The sequence below is a fragment of the Chiloscyllium plagiosum genome, unplaced genomic scaffold (genome assembly GCF_037043375.1).
Source record: "Chiloscyllium plagiosum isolate Xiang-an unplaced genomic scaffold, Cpla_swu_hap1 HiC_scaffold_13, whole genome shotgun sequence".
Lineage (NCBI taxonomy): Eukaryota > Metazoa > Chordata > Chondrichthyes > Orectolobiformes > Hemiscylliidae > Chiloscyllium > Chiloscyllium plagiosum.
The window spans coordinates 32,532,117-32,559,793 of NW_028270151.1; the positions used below are offsets into that span (position 1 = coordinate 32,532,117).

General features: G+C 38.1%; 1 protein-coding gene across 3 annotated transcripts; it reads left to right on the forward strand.

The window, feature by feature from the left end:
* Nucleotides 1–1,262: 1,262 nt before the first annotated feature.
* mul2 (mitochondrial E3 ubiquitin protein ligase 2) lies at nt 1,263–21,556 on the forward strand. 3 transcript variants are annotated; one of them, XM_087993472.1, is made up of 6 exons: nt 1,263–1,285; nt 2,540–2,628; nt 10,009–10,149; nt 12,188–12,275; nt 18,160–18,280; nt 19,130–21,556. In XM_087993472.1, the coding sequence occupies exons 3-6, from the start codon at nt 10,033–10,035 to the stop codon at nt 19,857–19,859; spliced, it is 1,056 nt and encodes a 351-aa protein (XP_087849598.1). In that variant the 5' UTR covers nt 1,263–1,285; nt 2,540–2,628; nt 10,009–10,032; the 3' UTR covers nt 19,860–21,556. The 3 variants fall into 3 exon arrangements, with proteins under 3 accessions (XP_087849598.1, XP_087849597.1, XP_087849596.1); XM_087993471.1 differs by lacking the exon at nt 1,263–1,285 and adding an exon at nt 1,372–1,536; XM_087993470.1 differs by lacking the exons at nt 1,263–1,285; nt 2,540–2,628 and adding an exon at nt 5,991–6,103.
* The last annotated feature ends 6,121 nt before the right edge of the window (nt 21,557–27,677 follow it).

Here is a 27,677-nt window from a genome sequence, read left to right on the forward strand (position 1 = left end):
GGATGGCAACTGGTGACTAATGGACTTCTACATGGGTCAGTGTTGGGACAACTATTTACATTATACTGACATGGGTCAGTGTTGGGACAACTATTTACATTATACATTAATAATGAGGACAAAGGAACTGAGGACATTAATGTTATCTGCAAACTTAGTAATGAAGGTAATTGGGGAATAGGTAGTGTTGAGATGTGGGGAGGCTGCAAAAGGACATTGATAGGCGAGGACAGTGGACAAAGAAGTAGCAGATGGAATACAATGTGGGAAAGTGTGAGGTTATGCACTTTGGTGAGAAGAATAGAGGCTTAGACTATTTTCTAAATGGAGAAAGGCTTTGGAAATCTGAAGCACAAAGGAACTTAGGAGTCCTAGTTTAGGATTCTCTTAAGGTTAACAAGCAGGTTCATTTGGCAGCTAGGAAGACAAAAGCACTATTAGTAATCATTTCAACAGGGCTAGAATACAAGAGCAGAGATGTACTGCTGAGATTGTATGAGACTCTGATCCAACCACATTTATATTATTATAAGCAGTTTGGGCTCCATGTCGAAAGCAAGTTATGCTGGCATTGGAGGGGTTCCAGAGGAATTGTACAAGAATGATTCTAGAGATCAAGGGCTGGTCATAGGGTGTGGTTGAAGACTTTGGGTCTGTACTTGATGGAGTTTAGAAGGATTGGGTAAGGTGGTAAGGGGTCTCATTGAAATTTACAGAATTCTGAGACACTTAGTTAGTTTGAATGTGGAGAAAGTGTTTCCACGAGTAGGAGAGATGAGGATCCGAGGGCACAACTCAGAGTGAAAGGACAGCTCTTTAGAACTGAGATATGGAGGAATTCCTTTAGCCAGAGGGTGGTTAATCTGTGGAATTCGTTGCTGCAGAAGGCTGTGGAAGCCAAGCTGTTAGTAAATTTAAGACAGATGTTGATATGTTCTTGATTGGTAAGGGGATCAAGGATTATGGACAGAAGGCAGGAGAATGATGTTGAGAAACATATCAGCCATGATTGAATGGCAGTACATGCTCAATGAGTTTACTGACCTAATTCTGCTCCTATATTTTATAATCTTAATATGTCACCCAGAATAAGTATTTATATAACAATTAATTACTAGCTATTTAAAATAATAACAAACATTGTCTTTTAGCCACAACCAATAAGGAAAAAAGTCTTATGAACTTCAGTGACGATATTATTCACATTTCGCAGACTGTCAGCACCTTCGCTTTATATTGAAAATGAAAAGCCGCATGTGCAGAGTCTTCAGGTGTGGATCTCCAGGTGAGAAGGGTGATTGCTGAACTACAGATCCCAGCATCCACAGCGCCGCGTGGTGCAGGCTGGGATGTGGTGTGAACCTTGCGTTGTGGGTATTGTGTCTATGGTTGAAGGACTATAACTCCCAGAATTCCTTGGTACTGCTACTGGGAGAAGCGGGCAGGTTAGAGTTGGTGAACGTTGTTTCGGTAACGGACGAACTCGAGTGATACTGGACGGGAGTGAAGGGGAGCGGTCTCCTGTCAGCATGCGCGGTGAGTTGAGGAGGCAGTGTGGAGTATCTGAGGGTGCTGTGCAGGCTCAGGCGGGTGTGACTGTGTGTGGGCCGGAGAGCGGTTCCCTCGGTAACTGGGTCACAGCGACAGTGGGGTTAGGGGCATGACCTCTCTGTGAGTGCGGGCAGGGCCCATTCCCCAACACCCCAGGGTGAAACATCCCAAATCACTGACTCCACCTTAAACATCTAAAAAGGGAGGACCTGGGAAAGAGTGAGTTACAGCAGGAAAGGGCTGTGTTTACTCCAAGTAGAGTCATAGGATGAAACAACACAGAGGAAGGACCTTTGGCCCATCTTGACCTGTTGATCTATGGTTAAGAGTTGCATTGGGTCCCCATAATCTTTTATTATGTCTCTTCTAGTCTTTATTCTCGTTTATAGATGAGTGCTTTTACTCTTGCAGCTAGTGCATTCCAGATCACAAAACAATTTGTTGTGTGAAATAAAAGTTTCCTCCTGTTGTTCTTTGCCATCACCTGTATCCCACTGAGCTATCAACCTTAGTTGTTTTGAACTGTAGGGAACTCTACGGTTATTGGGAACAGGCCGGACAGTGGAGTTGGAGTTCGGATCAGCAACACATCAACCAAATGATCTTACTGAATGGCAGAGCAGGCTTGATGGGATAAATAGAAACCAAAATAACTACCGATACTGGAAATCAGAAACAGAAACAGCTGGGAAAGAAAGGAAGAAGGGTCACTGAATGTAAAACATTAAAATCTTTTCTCCACAGAATCTGCCAGATCTGTGCTTTTCCAGCAATTTCTGTTGATGGGATAAGTTTTTCTTGTGTTCCTACTTCTCATGTCTGCCACTGAAAAAGTTTTTCCTTATTTACTTTATCAAAGTCTTCATAATGTTGAACATTTCAATCAAATCTAATCCTGGTCTCTGTTATAAAGAACAACCGCAGCTTCTCAAGAGTCTGCACATCCCATTAATCCCTCATTTGTTATAATTTTTATGTGTTTTGACAGATAATGCAGTGTGAGAACTGTCTGAAGGAAATTTACTAAGAATTGTTAACAATCTGGCTCCTGTACTGCATGCTGTTGTCTTCTGACAGGTGAGATCTTTTATATGAAACAAATGACACATCATACCGATTTGAAAGTATTCAGTCAGAATTTACTGTCGAGATTAGTGAGGCTATTGGCACAAGCTGTTGTTAATGATAAATGGGACTGTGATTTCAGTCAAGGAGCAGATATGTGGTCAAAGTTTAGATATAAAATTTGTCTCAATTGTGCAATTTTATAAAGGATAATAAAAATTGTTTTGCTTTTCTGAGCATTGGATCATCCATGTTTCCACTCTAGAGTTCTGAGCTATCATGATGCCATGTATTCCATGTATCCATTCAAAAAGCTTCTAGATTATTGGATTTCCTAACACAGGAGTTATATGATGTACACATATTTTGGTTCCACAGTTTTTAGGTGTTTGATGGTCAGAGAGATTCCAAACGTGTCACATTCTAATCACGTTTCCCCTTTTTTCCCTTTATTTGTCTCATTTAATCTTTAATATTTTTGTTGTCATTTTCTCTATATGATTTGACTTTTAATTCACTATGCTGTGTTTATTTTTCCATCCACTCCATAAACATTGAAATTTATCAAATGTCCTTTTCCTTTATGTCTGCGATGTCTTTTTGTCTTGGCTGTGTCTTTATCACTTCGCACTTTTGATACCTTTATGTGCAAATCATTTTTGAACTGAAGATTTCAAAAATGAATCTCACTTATGGCAGAGGGTGTTCATATTCTATTACAATATGTTCTGTCCATATTTTATGTATTGTGACATCCTGTTGCACTCTCTTAAATGAGTTGGTGCACCTTACATGTATTGTAAGGATCAATGTGACACACTGGAATTTCCCTATGCTGTGATAACATTTATGGTTTCAGAGATTGGCCCCAGTTCAAAATGTTTACTCTTGACTCATGTGATGATTGCTGAGGAACTTACCAGGAGAGCATTGGTATAATGTGTAATAAAGCAAGTTGAGGAGCGAGTTATACTTTACATAGGGGGTTGTGCAATTATTAATATATTCTGAAAATGTTTTTTGAAGTGTTTTATTACGTTAATTCTTAATTAGCCAAGGAAAACACTTGTCAGAAGGCTGAGAAGATTTTATTATGTTGCTTGTTTGTAAGTATGACCGTGATTACCTGTTCTGGGAAAGGATCTATCCACTGATGTAGGAATAATACTGTTGTGGCAGGGAATAATTATATTGGATTATATAGAATATACAGCGCAGAAACAGCTATGTTAGGTTTGTCTTTATATGATATACAAGTTGCCTCTTATTCCATTTACTTCAGTATTTCCGCATACGGTTTTGTTCCTTTTTCTCTGATATACCCTTCTAGCTTCCTTTTGAAAGCATTAAAGCTAATTGTGCCAACCACTTACTGTGGAAAGTTCTGCATTCTGACCATTGAATTGTAACACTTCTCCTTATTTCCTATTGGATTGATTAGTCACAATCAACTGGCCCCAGTTTTGTTATCACACAATTAGAAACGTTGTCCACCTTGTCCAGTTCATATTAAAGATCTTTATCCGATCACCTCTAAGTGGTATTTTTGAAAGAAAAATGCCTCAACCTATTCAATTTTCTCTGATAGTTGGTCTTTCTGATCTGGTCCTTTTTTTGCAAATTCTCTTTTGAATTTTCTCCAGTGTTCTTTTTACAACCGAACATTTAGAAATGTTCTTTTTACAACCGTAAATGCCCACATTGTTCTTCAGTTATCTGACGAAGGTCCTTTAGGGTTTTAATGCCACTTCATTACTCTTGAATATCATAAACTAGAAATAAATAAAAGTGCTTTATCAACATTATTAATTGCTTTGTTGGCCTGCAGTGCTTCCTGCATCCCAAATCCATTGCTCTCCTGCTCATTCAGTTTACCTGTGAAGCTATACGTGATATTTCTACATTTTTAATCAAATTCACATTTATTTAATTTAAAGTTAATTTGACAATTGGTTGCCTAGTCTGGAAATTTTTTAATTTGTATTATACATAGGGTTAGCTAGACCCCCTAGTTTGGAAAAGTCCAAAATGACCCAGGACAGTTAATTATTAACACTGGTGCACACCTCTAATTTTTGTAATCTGAATGATTATGTATTCTTCCCTTGTCTTGAAAGAAAAAAAATCCCCAAAGTTTTCAGAAGGGGAAGTGAGGTCTGTGCCAGTGGTCTTGTGTTTAAATCGCTGTCAAAATACGATTCAAACCAGAGATTTCCAGCTTTTGTCTCCAGTTACTGATAAATTAACTAATATCTATAGGATAGTATAGAATTATAGAGTCATACAGTACAAAAACAGACCCTTCGGTCCAACTTGCCCACGCCAACCAGACATCCCAATCTGACCTAGTCCCATTTGCCAACATTTGGCCCATATCCCTCTTAAATGAATTGGTGCACCTTACATGTATTGTAAGGATCAATGTGACACACTGGAATTTCCCTATGCTGTGATAACATTTATGGTTTCAGAGATTGGCCCCAGTTCAAAATGTTTACTCTTGACTCATGTGATGATTGCTGAGGAACTTACCAGGAGAGCATTGGTATAATGTGTAATAAAGCAAGTTGAGGAGCGAGTTATACTTTACATAGGGGGTTGTGCAATTATTAATATACTCTGAAAATGTTTTTTGAAGTGTTTTATTATGTTAATTCTTAATTAGCCTATTCATATACCCATCCAGATGCAGTTAAATATTGTAATTGTACCCATCTCTACCAGTTCCTCTGGCACCTTGTTTCATACCTCTGCTTGAAAAAGTTATCCCTTAGGTCTTTTTTAAATCTTTTCCCATTAAACCTATGCCCTCTAGTTTTGGATTTCCCCCACCCGAGAAAAAAGACCTTGACTATTCACCCTGTCCATTTTCCTCATGATTTTATACATCTTTGTAAAGTCACCCTTAGCTCTGACGTGCCTGGGAAAATAGCCCCAGCCTATTCAACCCTCTGCCTATAATGCAAACCCTCCTGTCCCCGCAACATCCTTGAAAATCTTTTCTGCACCCTCTCAAGTTTAGCAACATCTTTCCTAAAGAAGGGTAATTAGATTTGTACGGAATATTCTAAAAGCAGTCTCATCAATGTTCTGTAAAGCTGACATCCCAAATCCTGTACTCAGTGTTCTGACCAGTGAAGGCAAGCGTGCCAAATACCTTCGGTTTTTACCTTCTTCATCACCCTGTCTACCTGTGATTCCATTTTCCATGAACTATGCATCTGGACCCCTAGGTCTCTTTGTTCAGCGACATGCCCCAGGACTCTACCATTAACTGTATAAGTCCTGCACTGTGTTTGTCTTACCAAAATGCAGCACCTCACATTTATCTAAAGATGATGTTTATGTTTCTCTTTTTCTCAATCAACCAGGTTTCTCACTGCTGACTTTACACACATTTTCTCGCAATTGTCTGTGTGTAGTTGATGCTTCCACTGCTGATGGTCTCTTTCTAGGTTCCTGTATGATGTTTTGCCATTTGGCTGAGGTACTGGATAATTGCTAGAACTGTGCAATGGAACTTTAGCAAAAGTCAATATCTTAAGACAAATGGAAAATAATTGGAAAAATAAAAATACACTTGGATTGTGCTGCAACTGATCAGGGAGATGAGTTTTAAGTGTAGAAATTGGGTAAAAGAATCTGAAACACAGCATTTTGTAATATGGAGGAGGTTTTCGTTAGAAGGTTACTCTAATCTTCACACATATGGGTTAAGATATTCAGCGTAACAACACTGGTCACTAAAATATTGAATATCTAGTAAATTAATATGCATTGATTCTTATGGCAGTTTCTCTCCATAGCAATAGTTTATTTACCTGCAAAACTGGGAAACAATATTCTAAGTTACCTGAAAACTAATCATTTAAAGTTGTCACTTTTAGTTTAGTTTAAGCCAGGCCTCTGCATGCTGACTGTTTGGAGGGGTATCTGAAAAGGTGAGTTGATATGGCATACTCGGCTGGCTGAAAATTGGCCAGAGAAAACACGCCAGTAAATCCTGCATCTTGTCAGCCCCACACTGTCTTTTTCTACTCAAAGTATAGACACTGCCATACCAGGCAACATTTAATACAGAGGTCACCAACAAGATGCTTAATACATGCTGATGAGATAGAAGGCTGCTAACAGTTGATCTCTGGAATGAAGAAGCTGCTAACCTGGAGAAACCTCCAGTTTACCAAGGTACATATTTCAAACCCTTCCTCGCAGGGAATATCTGAACAGTGATCTTAAAAGATCAACTCCGGTTAGCAGCAAAACAAATGTTCCAGACCAAACTTCTTGTGATTTTTGCAAATCATGCTGATGTTTTTTGATAATATAACTCATTTTACAGTCGTGGATTACAAACAGCAACAATAGCTGGCTGCCATAAAAATTAGACTAACTGCATTAAGTATCTAGGTTGCATATAAGTTGAATTATAAAGGTAAAGTTGCCACAGTTTCAGAGGACAATAGAGTTGCCCTCTCATTAGAGAGATATGACTAGTGGTGTTTTAACCTGAGGGTCACCATGCCTCAGGAAAGGGACAAGGTTGAGATCTTTGAGTCTTCATGGTAACCTCAGCTAGTATGGGAATTCTCTCTATTGGTATCACTTTGCACCGTAAACCAGTCATCCAGCCAACATTTTCTTGACTGCCCCCTCCCAACCAAATTTGAGAGTTCACTGTCCATATCTGGAATCCTACTGTCCTGTTTCCCTATATCCCTGTGTTTGCTAATCAGTTCTTTTTGCAGCAAAGTCTCAACTTTAAAATCATGGTTTTCATTCTGGTTTTTACATCTCTTTTCAACCTTGACCCTCATAATCTTGAATTTTCTCCAACTCTCCATGATTTCTGCAGCCCTTCCATTCTAACCTCTTGTACATCCCTAAGTTTAGTCACTGCACCAGTCTTTAGCTACCTAGGTTCCAGGGTCTGGAGTTAATTCCCAAAACCTCTCCACTTTCCAATCCTTTTTCCTGCTTATTAAAATGGTACTTAAAACCCATCTCTGATCAAGCTATTGTTTCAGCTGTCCTAAAATCTTCATAGTTCAGTGTCAAATTTGTCTTGGTAGAGGCTTCTATGACGTGTCATTTCTGGCTTTGTGCATTAAAGTCATAATGTAATTGCAAATAGTTTTGATGGACTATGCATTGTTTGTATGAATGAAAGCAGGAACACTCAAGCTTGACACCTCCAGAGCAGCTTGCTTGAATCTCGCTTGTATCACCAGTCTTAGTTGCATGCATTTCACCATGGTCACACTGTGATTGGTGTATGTACAATGCTTAAGACAGATTAGTGCAACTCATCTGTTGTGAACACACATATACATTTGTGGATTATGAGGATTGGAAACTGAAGATTTGGACAATATTTGGTTTACAGAGAGTTTATTATGTGACTTCTTGGAACTGGAAAATCAAAAGATCAGAATTAACAGGGGATTGTCTACTGTTTGTGAGAAAAGAGTTTGAGAGAAAAGCTTTTAAAGGGTGATAAGACATTGTTTATGATTTTAATTGCTAGATAAGCAAACTGAGTTTTGACAGGGACTTAGTGCTGAAAGTTGCCTAGCAACAGTTCTCTGGACATTTCAGTTTTGTTTTGCCTCAGATTTGAGGGTTGTTGACTTGTAGATAGGCTTGTAAGGAAGCAATGCTATATATTCATCTCTCACTGTTTCTCAATGAGTAAAAGATAACCCTTAAAGAATACCAATTGAATGAATGTATCTGAAGTATTTCCTGAGCATTCAGAGAACGATCCAGGAATCAATATCTTTGGTCTTGGCAAACATCCTGAAAGCTGAACTGTTAACTCAGTTCTGACACCTAACTGACCTGCTACGTGAACTGGGGGTTGTTTATCATTCTGTGGCTGACAGCAATGTAATTTCACTGACAAAGCCAAATAATCTGTGAGAAAGTCACCTCATTCTACCCTTTTTAGTTTGGACTTTTGATCAACTTTTTTTTCCCGCTATTTTTCCACTCAATTTAAACATTGCTAAAAAGAGTCAAGAAGTTGAATCTTTTTACCATGTACTTATGATTCAAGAAACACATTTGACAAAAGGGAAACCATTACATACAGCACAAAAAGAGAATGCTGATTTGTTGGGGCATGATTGGCATGAAGATACAGCAAGAACAGTTAATGATCTATCTTAGAACTCAGACCAGGTAGGTAGATTCTAGTTGGTTACGTGTTGCCATGGTGGTGAATCAGAGATTGGCTGTCTCCATGATCTCTTTTTAGAAAGGTGCAATGTCTATACAAATTCCTTTTGCGTACATAAAACATGGTCTTGTGTGTTTCTATATGTATGTTGCTTCAAGCAGACAAACGTACCACACTATGAGCCAAACTGATTATCTTAAAGTGGGTTTTGGTGTAAATTTAATGCAATCTTCATTCATTAATAAATGATTTTCACTAGTATATGTTTAATGTTGGATATACTTCTCTGAGACTTTAAAGCATAGGGTAATTGAGCATGATCAGCATGCTGCCTGCTGCGAATGGTTGATGGGACTTGTTGTTTAATATAGTCTGCCACCTGTTGGGACACCACACCAGCACTGAAATTTAGGTATCTCATTACTCACTTACATGGTAGGCAGAGTATCTGTTTGGCTTGACAGCAGCATCTTGGTAATGGAAACAACTACTTGCAGATGTACTGTATAGTTGTAACATAAGACATCTATCATCACCTGCTGTTCACATTTTTGACATACCTTCCTCTTCTAGGGCAATATTAGATAGACTTGGCACTGCTCAGGGACAAAAGGGACGATTATAATCTCTTTTATGAATTTTTGCGATATACAGCAGGTGATGATATAATCAAGATATCCATCATCATGCAGGATATTATTGAAATGTCCTATCAAGACACGAAGAGAAACAAATTGATTATTTTAGTGACTCAATGAGATGTTCACACATTGGGAATAGGTCGTGGAGTAGTTTGGCTTGATTTCAAGCACACTCTTGCCTCATCAGAGTTGTAGCAGGTTCAAGAGCAGTTTGGCAAAATCTCCTTGCTCTGGACCTCTATCACAAAGAAGAACAAAGAGCTTTTTGTGGGAACACCATCCCCTAGAGTACATACCATTCTGATTAAGACATAATGTGTGCTGGATTATTACTATCTTCAGGTGTTCCAGTGCCAGCAAAACAACAGTTATTCAAGAAGGCTTACCACTACTACTATCTGCTCAGAGGAAATAGAGATGGGCAGTGAATACAATCTTAGCCATTCCAAGAACAAATTACAGCTATTGATCATCTCTTTATGTTTGTAAAGAAAATGCAAGGAAAGTCAGTGATTGCATACTTTGCATTGGATCTTGTCTAACATTGTCCATGTGTTTTTTTTTTAAAAGAAATTGATTGAATCCAGCTACGAGATGGACAGGATTCCTGTTTCAACTGTGGAGCTGGTCTGCTTGGGGTCAAGCTTTGCATTTTCTGGGTTGTTTTACTATTTGTATAGAAAGAAAAGATCAACAGTGGAAGTATTAAAGGTAAGAATCATTCATTTCTTGCAAGTACCTCATAAACACACACTCTTGTGGCTCTCATTCTAACTTCCGTTGGGAGGGTGAGATTGTTAGTAATAGGTTTCAATAATAAAAGATAGAAAATGCTGGAGAAATTCAGAAGGTTTCACAGAATCTGTGGAAAGAAAAGTTAACATTTTAAGTTTCATTGCCAACATTTGTGGTACTTTGCTTTCGATTGATGCATTTATGATGGATTGATATAAATGAGACAAATTCTTCATGTTCCAAGACTTAAAAAAAAAACACTTCCTTGGATAATGCCTTCTCAGTGAGGTGTATTTCGGCTATACTGCAGCCCATGAAATACACTGACAGAAATAACTGTAATCTACTCAGTGCGCTCAATGAAGTTGGAATAGTTAAAATTAAGAGTGAAACTGTCAATGGTGCAATACAGCCACAGTTGGCAATATTTTTCAACAAATGCCAAAGTACAGCTGATATTTGCAAGCCTCCAATTTTGTCAATGTTCCTGCATGACGATTGCTTCAATTGAATGTTGTATTTCACATTCATGACCAGAGTTGAAATTGAATCTGTACTTGGTAACATGTATTTTTGGATGAAATGTTAAACGGAGTCTCATGGGAGGATTAAAAGATCCTATTTGCAGAATGGCAGGGGCTATCTCTTGGTGATCTAACTAATATATCCTTTGCTTTGTCCTAATGGTACTAAAAACAGGTTATGTACTATTTTGGTAATTGTGGAACTTTGCTGTACATAAATTGGCTTCAAGTTTACCCTATGCTATAATAGTGATAGCATTTTAAAAAATACTTAATTGACTGAGAAGTGCTTTGATTAATGCTGAAACTTTGAAATCTGCATTTAAGTGCAATCAATATCATTTTTTATTTCTCCTTTCTTCTCATGGTAAAATTTGATGCATAATTTGTTGTATCGTGACTCATTTCAGCATTTACATGTGGGAGATTCTTAATGGGATTCTGTGCAGCAATTAGTTATAAATTAACTCTTGTTTTTGTTGACTATAGTCTGGAATCAAAAGCTCAACTTGGGTATCACAAAAACAAGCAGTCTGTGCCAGTGGTCAGGAATGGGGATGGAACTATTGGCATGGATATGGTGTGTGTTGCTGGCCCAAATGGTAGCTTGAATGTTCCCAATGGTTAACCTGAGGAAACTGTTACTTGTTAATTCTCAAAATCAGATTACCATGTCTACTACGATGTGCCCAAGTGACAGCATATAAATAAAAAGAAATGGGAGTGAAGGATAATTCTTTGGGGAAACAACAGGTAAAGAGAATCCACTGCAGAAGATTCTTGGTTATTAATAGATGGGTGAAAATGAAATGGAACAACTCCAAGGTCACTTGGTTGAACAATGGATTTAAAGGCAATGGAGAAAGAATATGTGGTTGATGATGTTAAAAGATAAGTCCACACTGGCAAGGTTAGATAATGGACAGTGGTGACTGTGATTTTTATTGGGAACTATTCCTGTCTTGTACACCTGGCTATGTTTATGCAGCAACAGGGCAGTTGCGAACTGGTCATTTGAAATTGTCTGCATGATGTTCCCTTCCATGAATGATTCCACTATGCTTCATTATTCTCACCCTTTATCTCAGTTCAGCTTCTTTCCCTCGTCCGTCTGCCCCTCCTGTGTTTAGGATAACCAAACCTTTAACCAACAGGATTTGTCAAATGTGATAATTAATAGTGGAGAGGATTCAGAACTAGAATTAAGTTGTTTAGAAGTGAAATAGAGAAACTGGTTTGTATTGTCTTATGGAAAACTGAAACTCACAACCCAAAAGAATGTAAATGATAGATTAACAGAAATTGATTTGAGTTCTATAATTTTTGCTGGATAAGGGTATCAAAGGATTTGGAGCAAGAGGTGCTAAATGGAGTTGGGGCACAGATCAACCATGATCTAAACGAATAACTGAACAAGTTTCAAGGGTCGAGTGGCCTAGTCCTGTTCTTGTGTTCCCTATTACTTCATTTGTTTCTTTTTTTTAAATTAGGAAGCCCCAAAATTTCAGATCAACAAGCAGTTGGTGGATTTTTTGAATGCCACTCCAGGAAAATGTGTGGAGTATGCTATTGTGGAAGGTGAGACTTAGGAGTTTTATATTTGATGTAATGGGTTTTCAACTACCCAGTGGTAAGACCAGCAATGCTAATCACCAGTGGTTAGTCCAGCCAGTACCTGAAAATTAATTCTAGTGTGTCTTTTGACTTTTTATTCCACTACTTTTAAATGTTAAAAACATAATCTTAAAAACTTTATTTAATGAGAAAAGAGACTATTAACATTCCAGTTACAAAGATCGGGTGACGTTTTTGATCACTAACATTTAGAAAGCTGCTGACCTAAAGAAGCAAGTGTGAGTATAGTTAAAATCTGAGCATGTCCAAGGGGTGAGGGCTAGCCAAATACACTCCCAATAAGGAATGGTGGTGATTTCAGGATTACTGCACTTCACTTGCATCACTAAAGTGCATCATCTTGAGTGCTGGGAGTAGAAATAGAGGCCTTTTAGGAGGCAAAGCGTGATTATTTTGAGGTAGGTTTACTTTGCTGACATATAGGCCACATCTGGATTAGGATACAATGCCCAATTGTAATGTATTTATTTTCTTTTTATAAGCAACTAGATTCAGCACCAATGAAAGGAATGCTACAGGATAAAACTCCACAATAGTCTTACTCTGAACTAAATCACACTGACTTACAGAGCACATTCATTGAATTGAATGGTCAGCTTCTGCTTGTACATCATGTGGTCTTATCTGACATAAAAGTGCTTGAGATATCTTTTCAAACCAGTGGGGGGGATTCAATCATTCATGTATTCATTAGAAGGCTAAATACCAGGCCTGAAAATTATCTGCCATATTGTCCGAGTCAAGGATTACAAGAGGGAAAAGGATACTTCTTCATGAAGGGTAAAGTTCTCCCTATTATCTTGAAATTGTCCATCAACCCTGTATTACGTAGGATTGTTATAGCTGGTGGAGGCCAACAACTTTCAGCATATCAGTCTGAAATTTATTCAGACATCGTTTTTTGGACAGCATGCAAGAGTTTTGAAAGAGAAAAAGATATTAGATTAACATTGCACTTAACTGAATCAGCCAACTACAGGCTATAGAAGATAGGTCTTCATACAGGCTTATTTCTGAAAGCACTGAACAATATGGCAAGTTAAGTCCTCTCAAGGCAGGCAAAGATATGTACTATAATCACTGCCAAACATTGATCTGGGTGGTCTGATATGTTTTATAAAATTCTATTCGGGGGACACAGGCATTAATGGCTGGGCCAGCATTCTTGTCCATCCCTAACTGCCCTGAAGATGCTATTGAACTGCCTTCCGAAACCTCAGCAATTCTTGTGATGTTGGGAAACTTGCAGTGTCTTTTTTTTAAAAGACATCTTAACAAATTTATCTTGTTGAGTGGTTTGCTTGGCCATTTTAGAGAACAGTAAAGGCTTAATTATGTTGCTGTGTGTTCTGGAATCCCTTATAAGCAGGACACCAGTTCAATAGTGAGCCAGATGAGTTTGAATCAATATTGCTTTTATGTTTATCATTAAACTTTTAATTCCAGATTATTTTGAATACATTCCACCATCTGCCATAGTGGGGTGTGAACCCAGGTCATCAGTGTATTATCTCGGTCTCTGGATTACTAGTCCAGTGACAATACAACTATGTCATTACCTCTCCATAAATCACATAAAATGTAGTATGCAAGTATAGCATGTTATTAGGAGGGTAAATAATGTAATAAATGACAAGTGAAATGGGTTAGGGAATAAACAAGTGTTATTGCAGTTGTACAGAGCATTAATGCTCAGGTATAACATGTATAGTTTTAGTTTCCTTATTTGAGTGAAAGCGACAATTACTTTAGAAACAGTTTAGAGAAAGTTCACTTGAGCTGAAGGGTTTACGAAGAAAGTTGAAGAGGTTAGTCTATACGCATTGGAGTTTAGAAAAAATGCATCCGATCATGAGAGGATTGGATAGGATGGATACTTTCAGGATGTTTGATCTTGTGAGGGAGGCATAGTTTAAGAACTAAAATGTCTCCCTTTTAAAATAGCCGAGGAGATTTTAAAAAAACATTTCTCTGAAAAGCTTGATCTGAATATGGAATTATATTCCCCAGAAAGTAGTATAGGCTGGTTCTTTCAATTTATTCAAGCGGTGTTCGATTTTTGATAGTTAAGGGTTATGGGAGTGCAGATGGGAAAGTAGAGATGAGATTATAATCAAATCAGCCATTATTTATTTGAGTGGGAGAACAGGTATGATGCCCCAAATGGCATACTGTTGAGTTCTATGTTCTCAAACATTATTTTAAAAAAAGAGTAGATAGTATTGTTTAATATTAGTCCCTTTTAGATGCTGGGTATTTTTAATAGCGGGTCAATGCTATTATTATAAAATGCTGCCTTAAAAGTATCATTTTGATTTAGAATAAATCCCTACTGCTGTACGGCAGAATTTGATTTATCACATTTGTGCTATGATTGAGTATCCATGTTTAAGATTTTGTTTTGGAGTGTTCTCATGTTCTGGTTAGCAGTTGAAGTATTTAAAGTTATGATACTGAAAGCTACTTTATGGAAATTTAAATTGCATCACAATGTTCTGATACTGTTAAATTTAATGCTAATAGTGTGGTCTGTGTTTTAGCCTCTGGAGCATATGTGAACTGGTTAGATTTAGTAGAATACATGAGAGCTGTTGCATTTCTTAGCTATTGTCCATTTGCAATGCCTGTTTTCTGCCACTAGATAGCATATGTGTGCTTCATAAAGATAGTTTAAACATTATAGTTTTTAAAAAAGGGTAAAATACAGTGGATGCTGAAAACCTGAAATTAGTTGAAAATGCTGAAAAACACTGGCATATTATCTCTGTACAGACAGAAAAGAATTACTGTTTCGGGTCAATGACTTTTAAGCAGAAGTATAAAAATAATTAGAACATAGAACAATACAGCACTGAACAGGCCCTTCGGTCCTCAGTGTTGTGCCGACCTGTGAACTAATCTAAGTCCGTCCCCTACACTATCCCATCATCATCCATGTGCTTATCCAAGGATTGTTTAAATCTCCCTGATGTGGCTGAGTTAACTACGTTGGCAGGCAGAGCATTCCACGCCATTACCACTCTCTGTGTAAAGAACCTGCCTCTGATATCTATCTTAAATCTATCACCCCTCAATTTGTAGCTATGCCTCCTCATACAAGTTGACGTCATCATCCTAGGAAAAAGGCTATCAGATTCTACCCTATCTAATCCTCTGATCATCTTGTATGTCTCTATCAAATCCCCTCTTAGCTGCCTTCTTTCCAATGAGAATATACCCAAGTCACTCAGCCTTTCCTCATAAGACCTTCCCTCCAGACCAGGTAACATCTTGGTAAATCTCCTCTGCACCTTTTCCAATGCTTCCACATCCTTCCTGTAATAGGGTGACCAGAACTGTACACAATATTCCAAATGCGGATGCACTAGTGTTTTGTATAGTCGCAGCATGACATCACGGTTCCGGAACTCGATCCCTCCACCAATAAAACCTAACACACTGTATGCCTTCTTAACAGCACTATCAACCTGGGTGGCAACTTTCAGGGATCTATGTACATGAACTCCAAGATTCCTCTGCACATCCACACTACCAAGAATCTTCCAATTGACCCAGTATTCTGCCTTTCTGTTATTCTTCACAAAGTGAATCACCTCACACTTAGCTGCATTGAACTCCATTTGCTACCTCTCCGCCCAATTCTGCAGTTTATCCAAGTCCCCCTGCAACCTGCAAAATTCTTCCACACTGTCCACTACTCCACTGACTTTAGTATCATCTGCAAATTTACTAACCCATCCACCTATGCCTGCGTCTAAGTCATTTATAAAAATGACAAACAGCAGTGGTCCCAAAACAGATCCTTGTGGCAGACCACTAGTAACCGGACTCCAGGCTGAATGTCTTCCATCAACCACAACTCGCTGTCGTCTTACAGAAAGCCATTTTCTAATTGGAAGTAAACCTTTGTTTACTAGACTATATTTTCAATCAAATTAATTTGTTATAATTGATCAATTGATGCCTCAGAAAATGTTCCCTATAAAGAAGTTTATTTTATAATCTGGTATTTCCTATATTTGTAGACTGCGATAATTTTGTCCAGAGACACAGAATGATTCAATAAACAAAAAGATTATTTTGCCAAAGTGACCAAATTCGTATAATTTCCTTTTCCCATTAGTTGTGCAAATGTTTTTCTTTCACATATTTAAAAGCTAATATTGATTCTGCTCCCATCAACCTTTTAGGCAGTGCATTCCAGATTGCAGCAACTCTATTTTTAATAAAGTTTCCTCATCTGATTCTTTTGCCTGCTACTTCTGGTTCATGACCCTTTTGCCATGGAAGCCAGTTTTTCCTTTTCTATTCTGTAAAACTCCATCATCTTGAATACCCCTCAGATCTCTTAATTATCTGTGCTTCAGCGAGAGCAACTCCAGTTCTTCAACTTTTAGTATTTAACTGAAAGTCCTATGTTCCTGGTACGATTCTAGTCGCTGTCCTTTGTACCATCTCTAAGGTCTTGAAATCCATCTGAAAGTGCAGTGCCTAGAACTGGGCAATGCTATTCCAGTTGATGCCTAATTCACCTTTTTAATAAAGGAAAAGGCCTTCTCTAACGTTCTTTCACATCAAAGATTTGTATGTGTACTTTTTATATAGCATCTTTAATGTGAAATAACTTTGCAAAGTGCTTCACATGATAGAAACTAAGCTATGGAAGGTATTTTTAAGATAGCTAGCCAAAGATTGATCAAAGAAGTATTTTCTTGGTAATTTTGTTTTTGCACCCCTGTAAAACTGTACCAATTTTGTTATATTGCTATCTAACACTTCCTGTTAAACTAGATGTGCTATATGCTTGCTCAATTCATCAGTCTGTCTACATCTTTCTGAATTGGCACTTGATACTGTATTATATTCTGTAATGTTCATTTAAAAATCTAAACTCTGTTTCCTTTAATTTCCTCCTGTTAATATGCCTTAATTTTGCTGGATCCTCCATACTGACAAAGAAACAAATTTTTGAAATATGGTGACTGAAATCACAGCACCGTGTCCCATCACTATTGTGCAGTGTGTGATATTCTAACTTGCTGCCCCACATTGACCAGGAGCTCTGCATTAGGAGGCGCTGATTTTTTTTGGCATATTTAGGCAATGATGTAATAACCAGTTCAATGTCCTGTTAAAACCAGTGTTTGCAGCAGATGTGGACCTCACACTTTACTAAGAATGTACTGGTCTTGAAGGAATAGAGCTCACTTTATTTTAATAATATTTTGACTCCAAGGATTAAGTTAGAAGGAAAAACTGCAAATCAGCATTTTATTCTCTCAACTTTAAATAATATCATGTTGATTTAAATTCTAAGTTTTTAATTAATAAGGAGAACAGATATGGTATCGTACAGGTAGAAATTTTGTATTAGTGTTTCTGTTGGAAAGAGTGTATAGATCTGGGGTATAGTCTAAACATTGAAGCCAAAATTTTCCAAGAATGCTATTCGGAAGCACTTTTACATGTAAGGGCTTGTAGAAGATGGAATTCTTGTCCACAAATGGCAATAGATTCCAGATATTTATAGATTTTTAAATCTGTGATGGATGGATTTATTCAAAAGTATAGAAGAATATGAGCAAAGTGTATCTATGGGTATGTGTAATTGCCCAACCAAACCTCTTCCAGCATTCAAAACAGTCAGCTCTAATGTCCTGTCACTGGATTTTGTCCTCCTGAGATCAAATGGGGTGTGTGTGGGGGTGTTTGCAGTCAGATTTTGATTTGAATTTTAGGGCAACTATCAATTTTCTTCCATCCTCTATAAACTGAAATGCCTCAGCTTTCTGTGTTTGTGTTTAAATGTTCCCTTTACCCCAAACAGGTATCACTCGACCAGTTGGGGAGAGTCTGCAGAGCCATTATCAGGATGACTGTACTGGGGTAATGCAGCGGCTTATTTTGAAAGAGCACAAACTGATCTGGAATAATTTGGCTAGGAGTTGGTATGCGTCCATAATAAGCCTACTTCAAATATCTTTTATGTAACATACTCTATTGTATGGCATTACTTTCTTGACAGTTATATTGAAGACCAATTTTTTAAAAAACTGTACAACGTATTAAAATATCAGGTAACCAATATACTCCAGGAACAAGATGTAAAATATTCTAATAAACTACAAGGCTGATGCCATATTACCACCTTATAAAGGCAATCTTCGAAATTCCTTACATTATTGTGGGAGCAGTATTACAGAGTGACTGTCCAAGCAAAGACCTGCAACAATCTCTGTTGCTAGAAATTATAGGTCTTTTGTACTTGTGAAAAAAATTTTGCTATTCACTGCAATAAGTTCTGAGTCTTACTTGACCATCTACTGTTTATATAAAATTATTTTAAGATCTACTTTGATATTAAAAAAACTTGAGAAAAATCATGGTCCGAAAAATGTTGCGGTTTTTGTTGCTGCTTGAAAAACTTAGTGTCATTTACTACTACTTACTGTGCCATGTATTTGAGGTGTTCATTCATGCCGAGGTTTTCAAAGTATAACTGTTTTACCATATACTGGGATCTGCATAATAAATTCCCGCTACAAAGAAACAGGATTGTATGCAGGAAATTAATTAGCCTGGGTAAAGATCTTGAATCCAGTTGAAGTATCAATGACAGTGACTTAGAGTTGGTGTAGACAGTAAATAGCTCTGAAGAGTACAATACTTGCGTTGTTCTTTAAATCAGGTCAGTGAGAGCTTGGGCTTTAATAGATCAAGTTTTTAATTTTATGGACTATGTATATTATAAAAACATGTTGCCATCTGTCTAATGTCAATTCTTGCTTCCGCAACAGGAATGATAGTGAAAGGATTATACATCAAAGAGTAAATGTTGTGCCCTTTGACCTGATATCCCCTGAAGGAGGGAAGAGTTCAATCCGTGTGATCAACCCACTGGAAGCATCAGGTCCGCAGTTTGAAACAGTGTATGAACGGTTTCACCAGGCAACACAAGGTTTTACTGATATTATTGGGCATTATCTGAGCGGTGAGAAGCCGAAAGGCTTCTTAGAAACTGAAGAGATAGTCCGTGTTGGAGCCACTTTAACAGGAATTGGTGAACTAGTTTTGGATTCTGACAAGATCGTCAAACTCCAGCCTCCTAAAGCAGGTCTGGAATATTTTTTAAGCACTCTGGACTTCCCAAGTATCCTGAAACAGCAGGAATCAAGCGTTAAACTTTGGAAAATGTTCATGACCATCTGTACATTAACAGGCATTGCACTGATCTTAGTTGTCCTGCGCAGAATGTACCATGAGTTCAGTGAAAAACAGGAACAGGAAGAACTGAGAAGGAGCTACAAACGGTTCAATGAAAGCAGAGGTATCCCAGGTTCAACAGCAGATGGTGATGAAATACCAGAGAATGCATGTGTAATTTGTTTATCCAAACCACGAGAATGTGTCTTCCTGACCTGTGGGCATGTTTGTTGCTGCTATGATTGTCATCGAGCACTTCCCTCACCAATTTGTCCAATTTGTAGAAGTTATATAACTAGAATTGTACCTCTTTACCAAGCATGAGAGTGTATTCCACTCACAAATTAATCAAGTGCCTTTAATTTCTGATCTGCACCAGAAATGTCAAGTTAATATATTTATGTGGTGACCCCAATCCCATCACTAAGCGTTCATTTTAATACTGTGTTGCTGTCTGATGTTCCCTTTGTGTTAGCCACAACAGCCAAGTTAGCATTCAGATTTCTGAATATGCGATCATAGCCATTATCATTCATTGACATATGCTGAAAAGAGATTCATCAGTATACTCTAGATATACTGCAAAATACTATATGTCGACCAACAAAGATCTTGCCAAATTAGTTAACCTGATTTGGTATTGATAGCAGTGGAACTTTTAACAAGGCACCCTTGGACCAGAGAGAAAAGCCATCATGAAATAAATTAGAAACACTGAACATAAGCAGCTATTCCTTAGCTAGCATTTTATAGTGTCACCAGTAACTTGTTTTAGCTGGGTGCAAAAATGCACATTAAAGCAGATTAACATGCTGGAGTCACTTTGACTTGGGCTGCAGCATGGTGAATTCCTCCAAAATCTACAGTTATGTCCCTACACTAACTTTCAAAACAGCTAGTCAATATTTTCTTACATTGGAAGACCCATCTGTTAGAAAAAAAAGCAGTGACTTTACTGTCAGGAAGGTGAGATGGAAATGTGAATGGACATTTTACACCTATTCTGGCACTTCCATCAATCTAGTCTAAATTTCTCAGCTCATTTCAGTTTTCTCACTGTTTTCAACTATTCACAAGTGAGGAATACTAGTGCATAAATGATTGGAAAAGTTAATGGCATGATAATTTATAGAAGCTGAATACCAGCAATGTAAGATTGTAATTGTATAGGTAACAGAAATTGTCGCTTAAGTACTTCTTGATATTTCTGCACTGAAATTAATGACATCTCCCCACTGACTGCTTTCTGCGTTGATAAACGAGAGTGAAACTCTCCTTGGCACTAGTAGTGCTGGGATAGTGCTGTAACTTTCACATAAACCAGGGACAATGTGGTCAGAAAGCAAAACTGCAGGAAAAAGAGAACAAACTGGTTTGAAGGGCGTGAAGGAGAAAGAAGAAAGAAAAGTTGAGAGATCTGCATAGTGCAGAAAGTGTGAAAAACTGTTTAAAACTCCCGTATTGGTTTTTAATTGACCTTTTTTGTGAATTATAATCTTGTCCTAAAATAAGAAATGAGGTGAGTTTATTTCCCTATGTAATACATTAGATGATAAGGTGAAATATGTCTGGACTATTTAGGGTTAATTATCTCCTAGTTAAATTTATCTGTTTATGTATTCTGTATTATATGACAGCTTTGTTCCTCATTTGACTTTGCTGTTATTTACAGACTTACTTCCTTACTGTGAGTCCTTGTGTCACAAAATGCAGGAATATCAATTCACTAATGCTGTGTTTATAATTATTTTACTTTATTTTTGATTTACTTTTAAATATGCACTCAGACTTAGTTACTAGTGTGTGAGATTTATTTGCTCATCTGAAAATGCTGCTCTCATATGCCAGTGACTCCCTTGAATTAGTCTGTGACCCTCTCATGTCAGTTATAAAAATTATATCAGAACTGTGTTGAAAAGTATAAGGCAGTACTTATTTTTGTTGTAGGAAGTAAACATTGGAATTGAGGTATACCTGAGAGTGTATGATAAAGACTAAATAAAAGCATCTACTGATGACTATTACCTGAGTTCTATTAAATTATGATAATCTACATCTTTATAGGATTGATAAAAGGAGGATAAATCTGCATTTCCAACTGCTAATGTCCTTGTGCCATCCCAATGAACTTTAACACAGTTAATTTGAGATGTAATCACTGTTCTAGCAGCAACATGAAAGTTAATTTGCAGATACTCAAGTCTAATCCAACATTTAAATAAATGTGTAATTGGAGGTACTGGCTTATGAGTGAATATTCGTTAAGGTCTGAGGAGGCATTCCCGGCTCTTCCTCAATAAACCCGGCAGCTTTTATTTTCACCTAAACAAGCAGTTTAATTGAATAAACTTACTGTTCTTTATTAAACAGCACAAATTGGATGAGAAAACAATGGTTGCAGTTCCACAGATAAGAGTTCAGCTAAAAAGATGTCATTTGGATAAAAGATTGAAACACTTTGAAAATAAGATTGAGGTTCTCGGAATTGAATAAATTGCTGGCACTTCTGCAAATCTTCTTTCTGCAATTAAATCACAGCTGAGTAACAAATTCCAATCTCATTTTTTAAAATCTTTTATATATAACACTTAAGTTGGCCAATGCATAGGATGGAAATGTGTTGCTGGAAAAGCGCAGCAGGTCAGGCAGCATCCAGGGAACAGGAGAATCGACGTTTCGGGCATAAGCCCTTCTTCAGGAATGAGGAAAGTTTGTCCAGCAGGCTAAGATAAAAAGGTAGGGAGGAGGGACTTGGGGGAGGGGCGTCGGAAATGTGATAGGTGGAAAGAGGTCAAGGTGAGGGTGATAGGTCAGACTGGGGTGGGGGCGGAGAGGTCGGGAAGAAGACCTCAGGTTAGGAAGGCGGTGCTGAATTTGATGGATTTGACTGAGACAGGGTGGGGGGAGGGGAAATGAGGAAACTGGTGAAATCCGAGTTCATCCCTTGTGGTTGGAGGGTTCCTAGCCGGAAGATGAGGCGTTCTTCCTCCAACCGTCGTTTTGTTGTGGTCTGACGATGGAGGAGTCCAAAGACCTGCATATCCTTGGTGGAGTGGGAGGGGGAATTGAAATGGTGTGAGCTACAGGGTGGTTGGGTTGGTTGGTCCGGGACACCCGGACCAACCAACCCAACCACCCTGTAGCTCACCATTTCAATTCCCCCTCCCACTCCACCAAGGATATGCAGGTCTTTGGACTCCTCCATCGTCAGACCACAACAAAACGACGGTTGGAGGAAGAACGCCTCATCTTCCGGCTAGGAACCCTCCAACCACAAGGGATGAACTCGGATTTCACCAGTTTCCTCATTTCCCCACCCCCCCACCCTGTCTCAGTCAAATCCATCAAATTCAGCACCGCCTTCCTAACCTGAGGTCTTCTTCCCGACCTCTCCGCCCCCACCCCAGTCTGACCTATCACCCTCACCTTGACCTCTTTCCACCTATCACATTTCCGACACCCCTCCCCCAAGTCCCTCCTCCCTACCTTTATATCTTAGCCTGCTGGACAAACTTTCCTCATTCCTGAAGAAGGGCTTATGCCCGAAACGTCGATTCTCCTGTTCCCTGGATGCTGCCTGACCTGCTGCGCTTTTCCAGCAACACATTTCCAGCTCTAATCTCCAGCATCTGCAGACCTCACTTTCTCCTCAATGCATAGGATGAACATCCAGTATTTCCAAAAACAACACCATAGGAGATTTTGCATCCAATGAATTCTAGATCATAAACTCCTTTCTACCAGTAAACCGGTGCTTTTAAACTATATAAAACTTTCACTGTAACACTTGACCAAATCATTAGCATGTTTTATACTGAATATAAGGCAATAAATTAGATTTACATTTTACAAAGTATTATTCTGTTTTTCAGAAATGTAGCAACAATGAATTTTGTAATGAATTCTCATAAAATTGACTTTAATTCTCTGAACCTAAGTGTGCACTAATTATATGCTTTGGTAAGGAGTCAAATGAATTATTTGTGGTTCTGCCCTTCTTTAAATGGGTTTCCTAATTTGTATTGAAGCTATTCCAAATGTTTTTAGTATCTCTCTAATCTGTATAATCATTAGCAGGCAGTTTTTTAAAAGAACAACAAATGTTCTTTTAATGAATTGAAAGTATGCTCGTCATCAGTTTAAGGATCAGTGCTAAAATTATTTTTGAACCATTTTGGATTTTCTAAATTGGGAATCTTGTGACCTATTTGAACTTCAGTTGTTTCTTTTTGCCTGCTCTGAGAGAATGAAGTAATAGATGGATTGTTCTATTTTTGCATTATAATCTGATCAAAGTGTGTATTTCAAGCTGAAAGCTGATCTGAACTTTGAATTCAGAATCTCCTGACTGGTGGCTACAACTGAGTGTAATAAAGACTTGAAAATGTACCGAAATGTAACTTCAAGATTTGAGATATTGTTTAGCAAACGTTATTGGGGATAATCTGTGGAGTGTCAACCCTGCTTTAGGTAGTTTGCTAAAAATAAGTGAACTGGTAATCAGTTCAGGGTGGCTAATTAGAGCAGATTTCGCAACTATTTTCGCTTGAAGGATTTACATCCTAAAAATAAAGTTTTCAGAGTGAAGGCATATTGTGAGATCATATTGTGAGTATGTAAGTAAAGAATCTTGTAAAAGTCAAAAAGAATTATAGCTGCTTCAGTCTAAAGTACTTGTGGTGAGGGTGGATTGTAGGGGAGATGAGAGAATGGAGTTGGAGAGGAGGAGGAGAGACTAGGAATGGTGATTCTCTTTTGAAAAAGTCCATTAATATTCTGGATTTGACTTTTCCATATGTGAAGCATAACGATATTTAAATACCAAAAGATATATATTAATGGCTTTTAATTTGTTTTCTCTCTTTCCCTCTATTTGTTTGTCATTAATTTGAAAAGAAAATACATTAAAAGTATTTCATTTTGCTGCTAGAGGAAGTAGATCTTGATCTACAGTCATCGCAATTATGGAGTTTCTTGTACAATTGTGACTGAGCTCTGAATGACACAATAAGAATGAGCAGCAGGAATGGGCAATTCATCTCCTTGAATTTACTCTGCCATTTGATATGATCACAGCTGATCTCATCTCGACCTCAATCCACTTGTGGGCACAGTGAATTGAAATATTATTCTGTCACCTCTGAGGCTTCTACTTTTGAAATACCCCATGGCAATACGAAGGTTATGCTCAAAATTAACTTAGATTAAGCATAACTGCACTAACTAGCCACCAAATGAGATTTGAGATGTAATTTAGCACAAGTTTCTTGTGCCATTTAACTTTATTTGCTCTTTCATGGCTCAGGATGTAGCTGGCATGGTCAGCATTTGTTCATCTGTAATTGCCCTTGAATGGCTTGCTAGGCCAATTTAAAAGCCAGTTATGAATCAACCACATTGCTGTGTGTCTGGATTCAAGTGTAGGCCAGACTGCATCAGGGTGACTGATTCCTTTCCCTGGAGGCCATTAGTGAACCCTATAGGTTTTTTTTACAACAATCAATGATAGTTGTCATTGTTATTATTATTGAGACTAGCTTTCTACTCCACATTTAAAAATTGATTGATTTTAAATTCCACCAGTTGCCATGCCACCCAAGTCCTCAAGCATTAGCTTGGATGCCTACGTTACTAGTCCAATAATATTACTACCATAAAACCGTTTCCACTAGCTATAGTAAATTTTAGAAGATGACCACTTGTCTATTTGGCCCACCTATGCAGATTCCAATAATTAGATTAGACTCCCTACAGTGTGGAAACAGGCACAACAAGTCCACATCGAACCTCCAAAGAGTAACCCACCCAGACCCATTTCCCTCAGCTGAAAATGTGTTGCTGGAAAAGCGCAGCAGGTCCTCATCTGCAGTTCTCACTTTCTCCGAGAAGAAGCATCTGCAGTCCTCACTTTCTCCTAGAAAAGCACATTTTCAGCTCTGATCTCCAATCCTCACTTTCTCCATTGCCCTTTGACTAATGCACCTCACACTATGGGCAATTTAGCATGGCCAATTCACCTGATCTGCACATTGTTGGACTGTGGGAGGAAACCCGTGCAGACACAGGGAGAATGTGCAAACTCCACACAGACAGTCGCCCGAGGCTGGAATTGAACCCACGTCCCTGGCACTGTGAGGCAGCAGTGCTAACCATTGAGCCACTGTGTGTACACATATTCCTAATAGCCCTGAATCCAATTTGTTGAAAACCGCCTGATTCACTGCCTATTCTGTAAACTGTTACATGTACTTACCATTGTTTTAGCATTTCTTACTTTAGTGAATTGTTTTTAGTCTTTAAATATGACCCCCTTCTGCTTATTAACAGGCAGATGGATGTTGCTGTTCTAAATATTAATGCATTGTTTACAGTAGCCAGGAGCAGAAGAGTATATGCATGGATCAAACAGATAACATGGAAGCAGATGGAGATAGGTGGGAAGAGCCAAAGTACATACAGAGAAGGAAATTAAGAAGCCGGGAGCAGAGAGATAAAATCAAACATACCTAAGTGTTCCATCTCTAAAAGATGAAACAAAGTTGGAATGCTGTGTTAACATTGATTTAAATATACCATCCTATGATAAATAAGACAATGTGTTTTCTTTATATTCTCTTCATTCCCCAACATGGACATATTAACTTCATAGCTTGTTCTGCCCTTTGACAGGAAGAAGAAACTGCAATCTACAGGTCTCAATAATTTTAATTTGTGTAGTGCCTCTCATGTCAATATGTCCCGAGGCTTCACAGGTGAGGAGAAAATGGCTGCTTGCACAAATGATCAAAGTCAGGAAAACAAAAGGGTGGATTTTCAACATGCTATCCTTGCTTAAATCTGACATTAAAGGTCTGGATGCCTCTTGTGTCAATTGCTCCACTTTTTGAATGAAATTGGCCTGAAAGTGATGGAAAAATAACTTTCATTTTATAGCCATCTTTTAAATTGCAATATATACAGAGCTGAACTCAAGGTGCCTGAAATATAACTATTACACTTGTTACTGAGCATTCACTGCATCTCTTATTAAGTAAACCCTCTGCAATGGCTTAAAACTGATTTCTCAGTTTGAATGCAAGACTGTCAAAAAATGATCAAGACAAATGAAATTCATAAATGGACTTTAACGGCTCTTCTAATCAAATATATGTACAAATCAAACATTCATACAAATCAATTTACACGGATGTTACTGGGGCTAGGGGCTGGCTATGCTCTTGAGCATATTAGCTTGAGGTTTATTGAACTTTATAGAGTTTATGAAATCATAAGAGACAAGAGTACATGCACAGACCTATACTCAATTACTCTATCTGTTGATGTTCAGCATCAACAGCAAAGTGAGAGAGGGCAGGGGATATCAATCTCAGGCAACCATAGGGCAACCATACTTCAGACTTACACTACCAGCCCTTCACACCCCTCTATCCACCAGCACACCCTCCCCCCACTACCTCCACCAAAGCAGTGCACCCACTTTCCCCATTACTCCCTAACACTACCACCATGCCTCCCTATCCAAAGCTGTGATCACAAAGTTTAATTTCTCACAAGCAACCAGCTCCTTGATCGCATCTAACATCAGGCATCACAGATCTTGAACCATGATGCTCCTGACTGCACTTGAGGCTTTGCTCTTTAAGATGGACAACATTGAGATTAAAAGCAATGCACAGGGATTGTGGTAGGGCCTGGCCTTCACAAACCATCTACACTTACCCACTCTGCGAGTAAGCAGATGGAAGCAGTGATGATTTCTCACTGCTCGGGAAGCAAAGTTTCATTATAGCTATTAGTCTGTTGAGGGACTGCACTGCCACTCAAGGTCGGGAGATGTTAAATGGGAAGTTCACATGTTGTTATGATCCCAGCCAATGTTATTACTAAATTGTCAGGAACCTGTCTTGATGGCTCACATTTTTATTTGTTTTACTATTAATGAAGTGATCTCTTGCTGAAACATAACCACAAAATACTGCAGATTTAGCTTTCACAATAAAATGGAAGTTTATTACAAAAGAAACAAAGATCAAATAGAATGTGCCAAACTGTCTACTTCTAATATAAATTCAAAGATTTTAATAACATGCTTAAAGTATAATCTTCTTGTACCCAAATGCTCCCTTTTTTAAATTGAAAAGA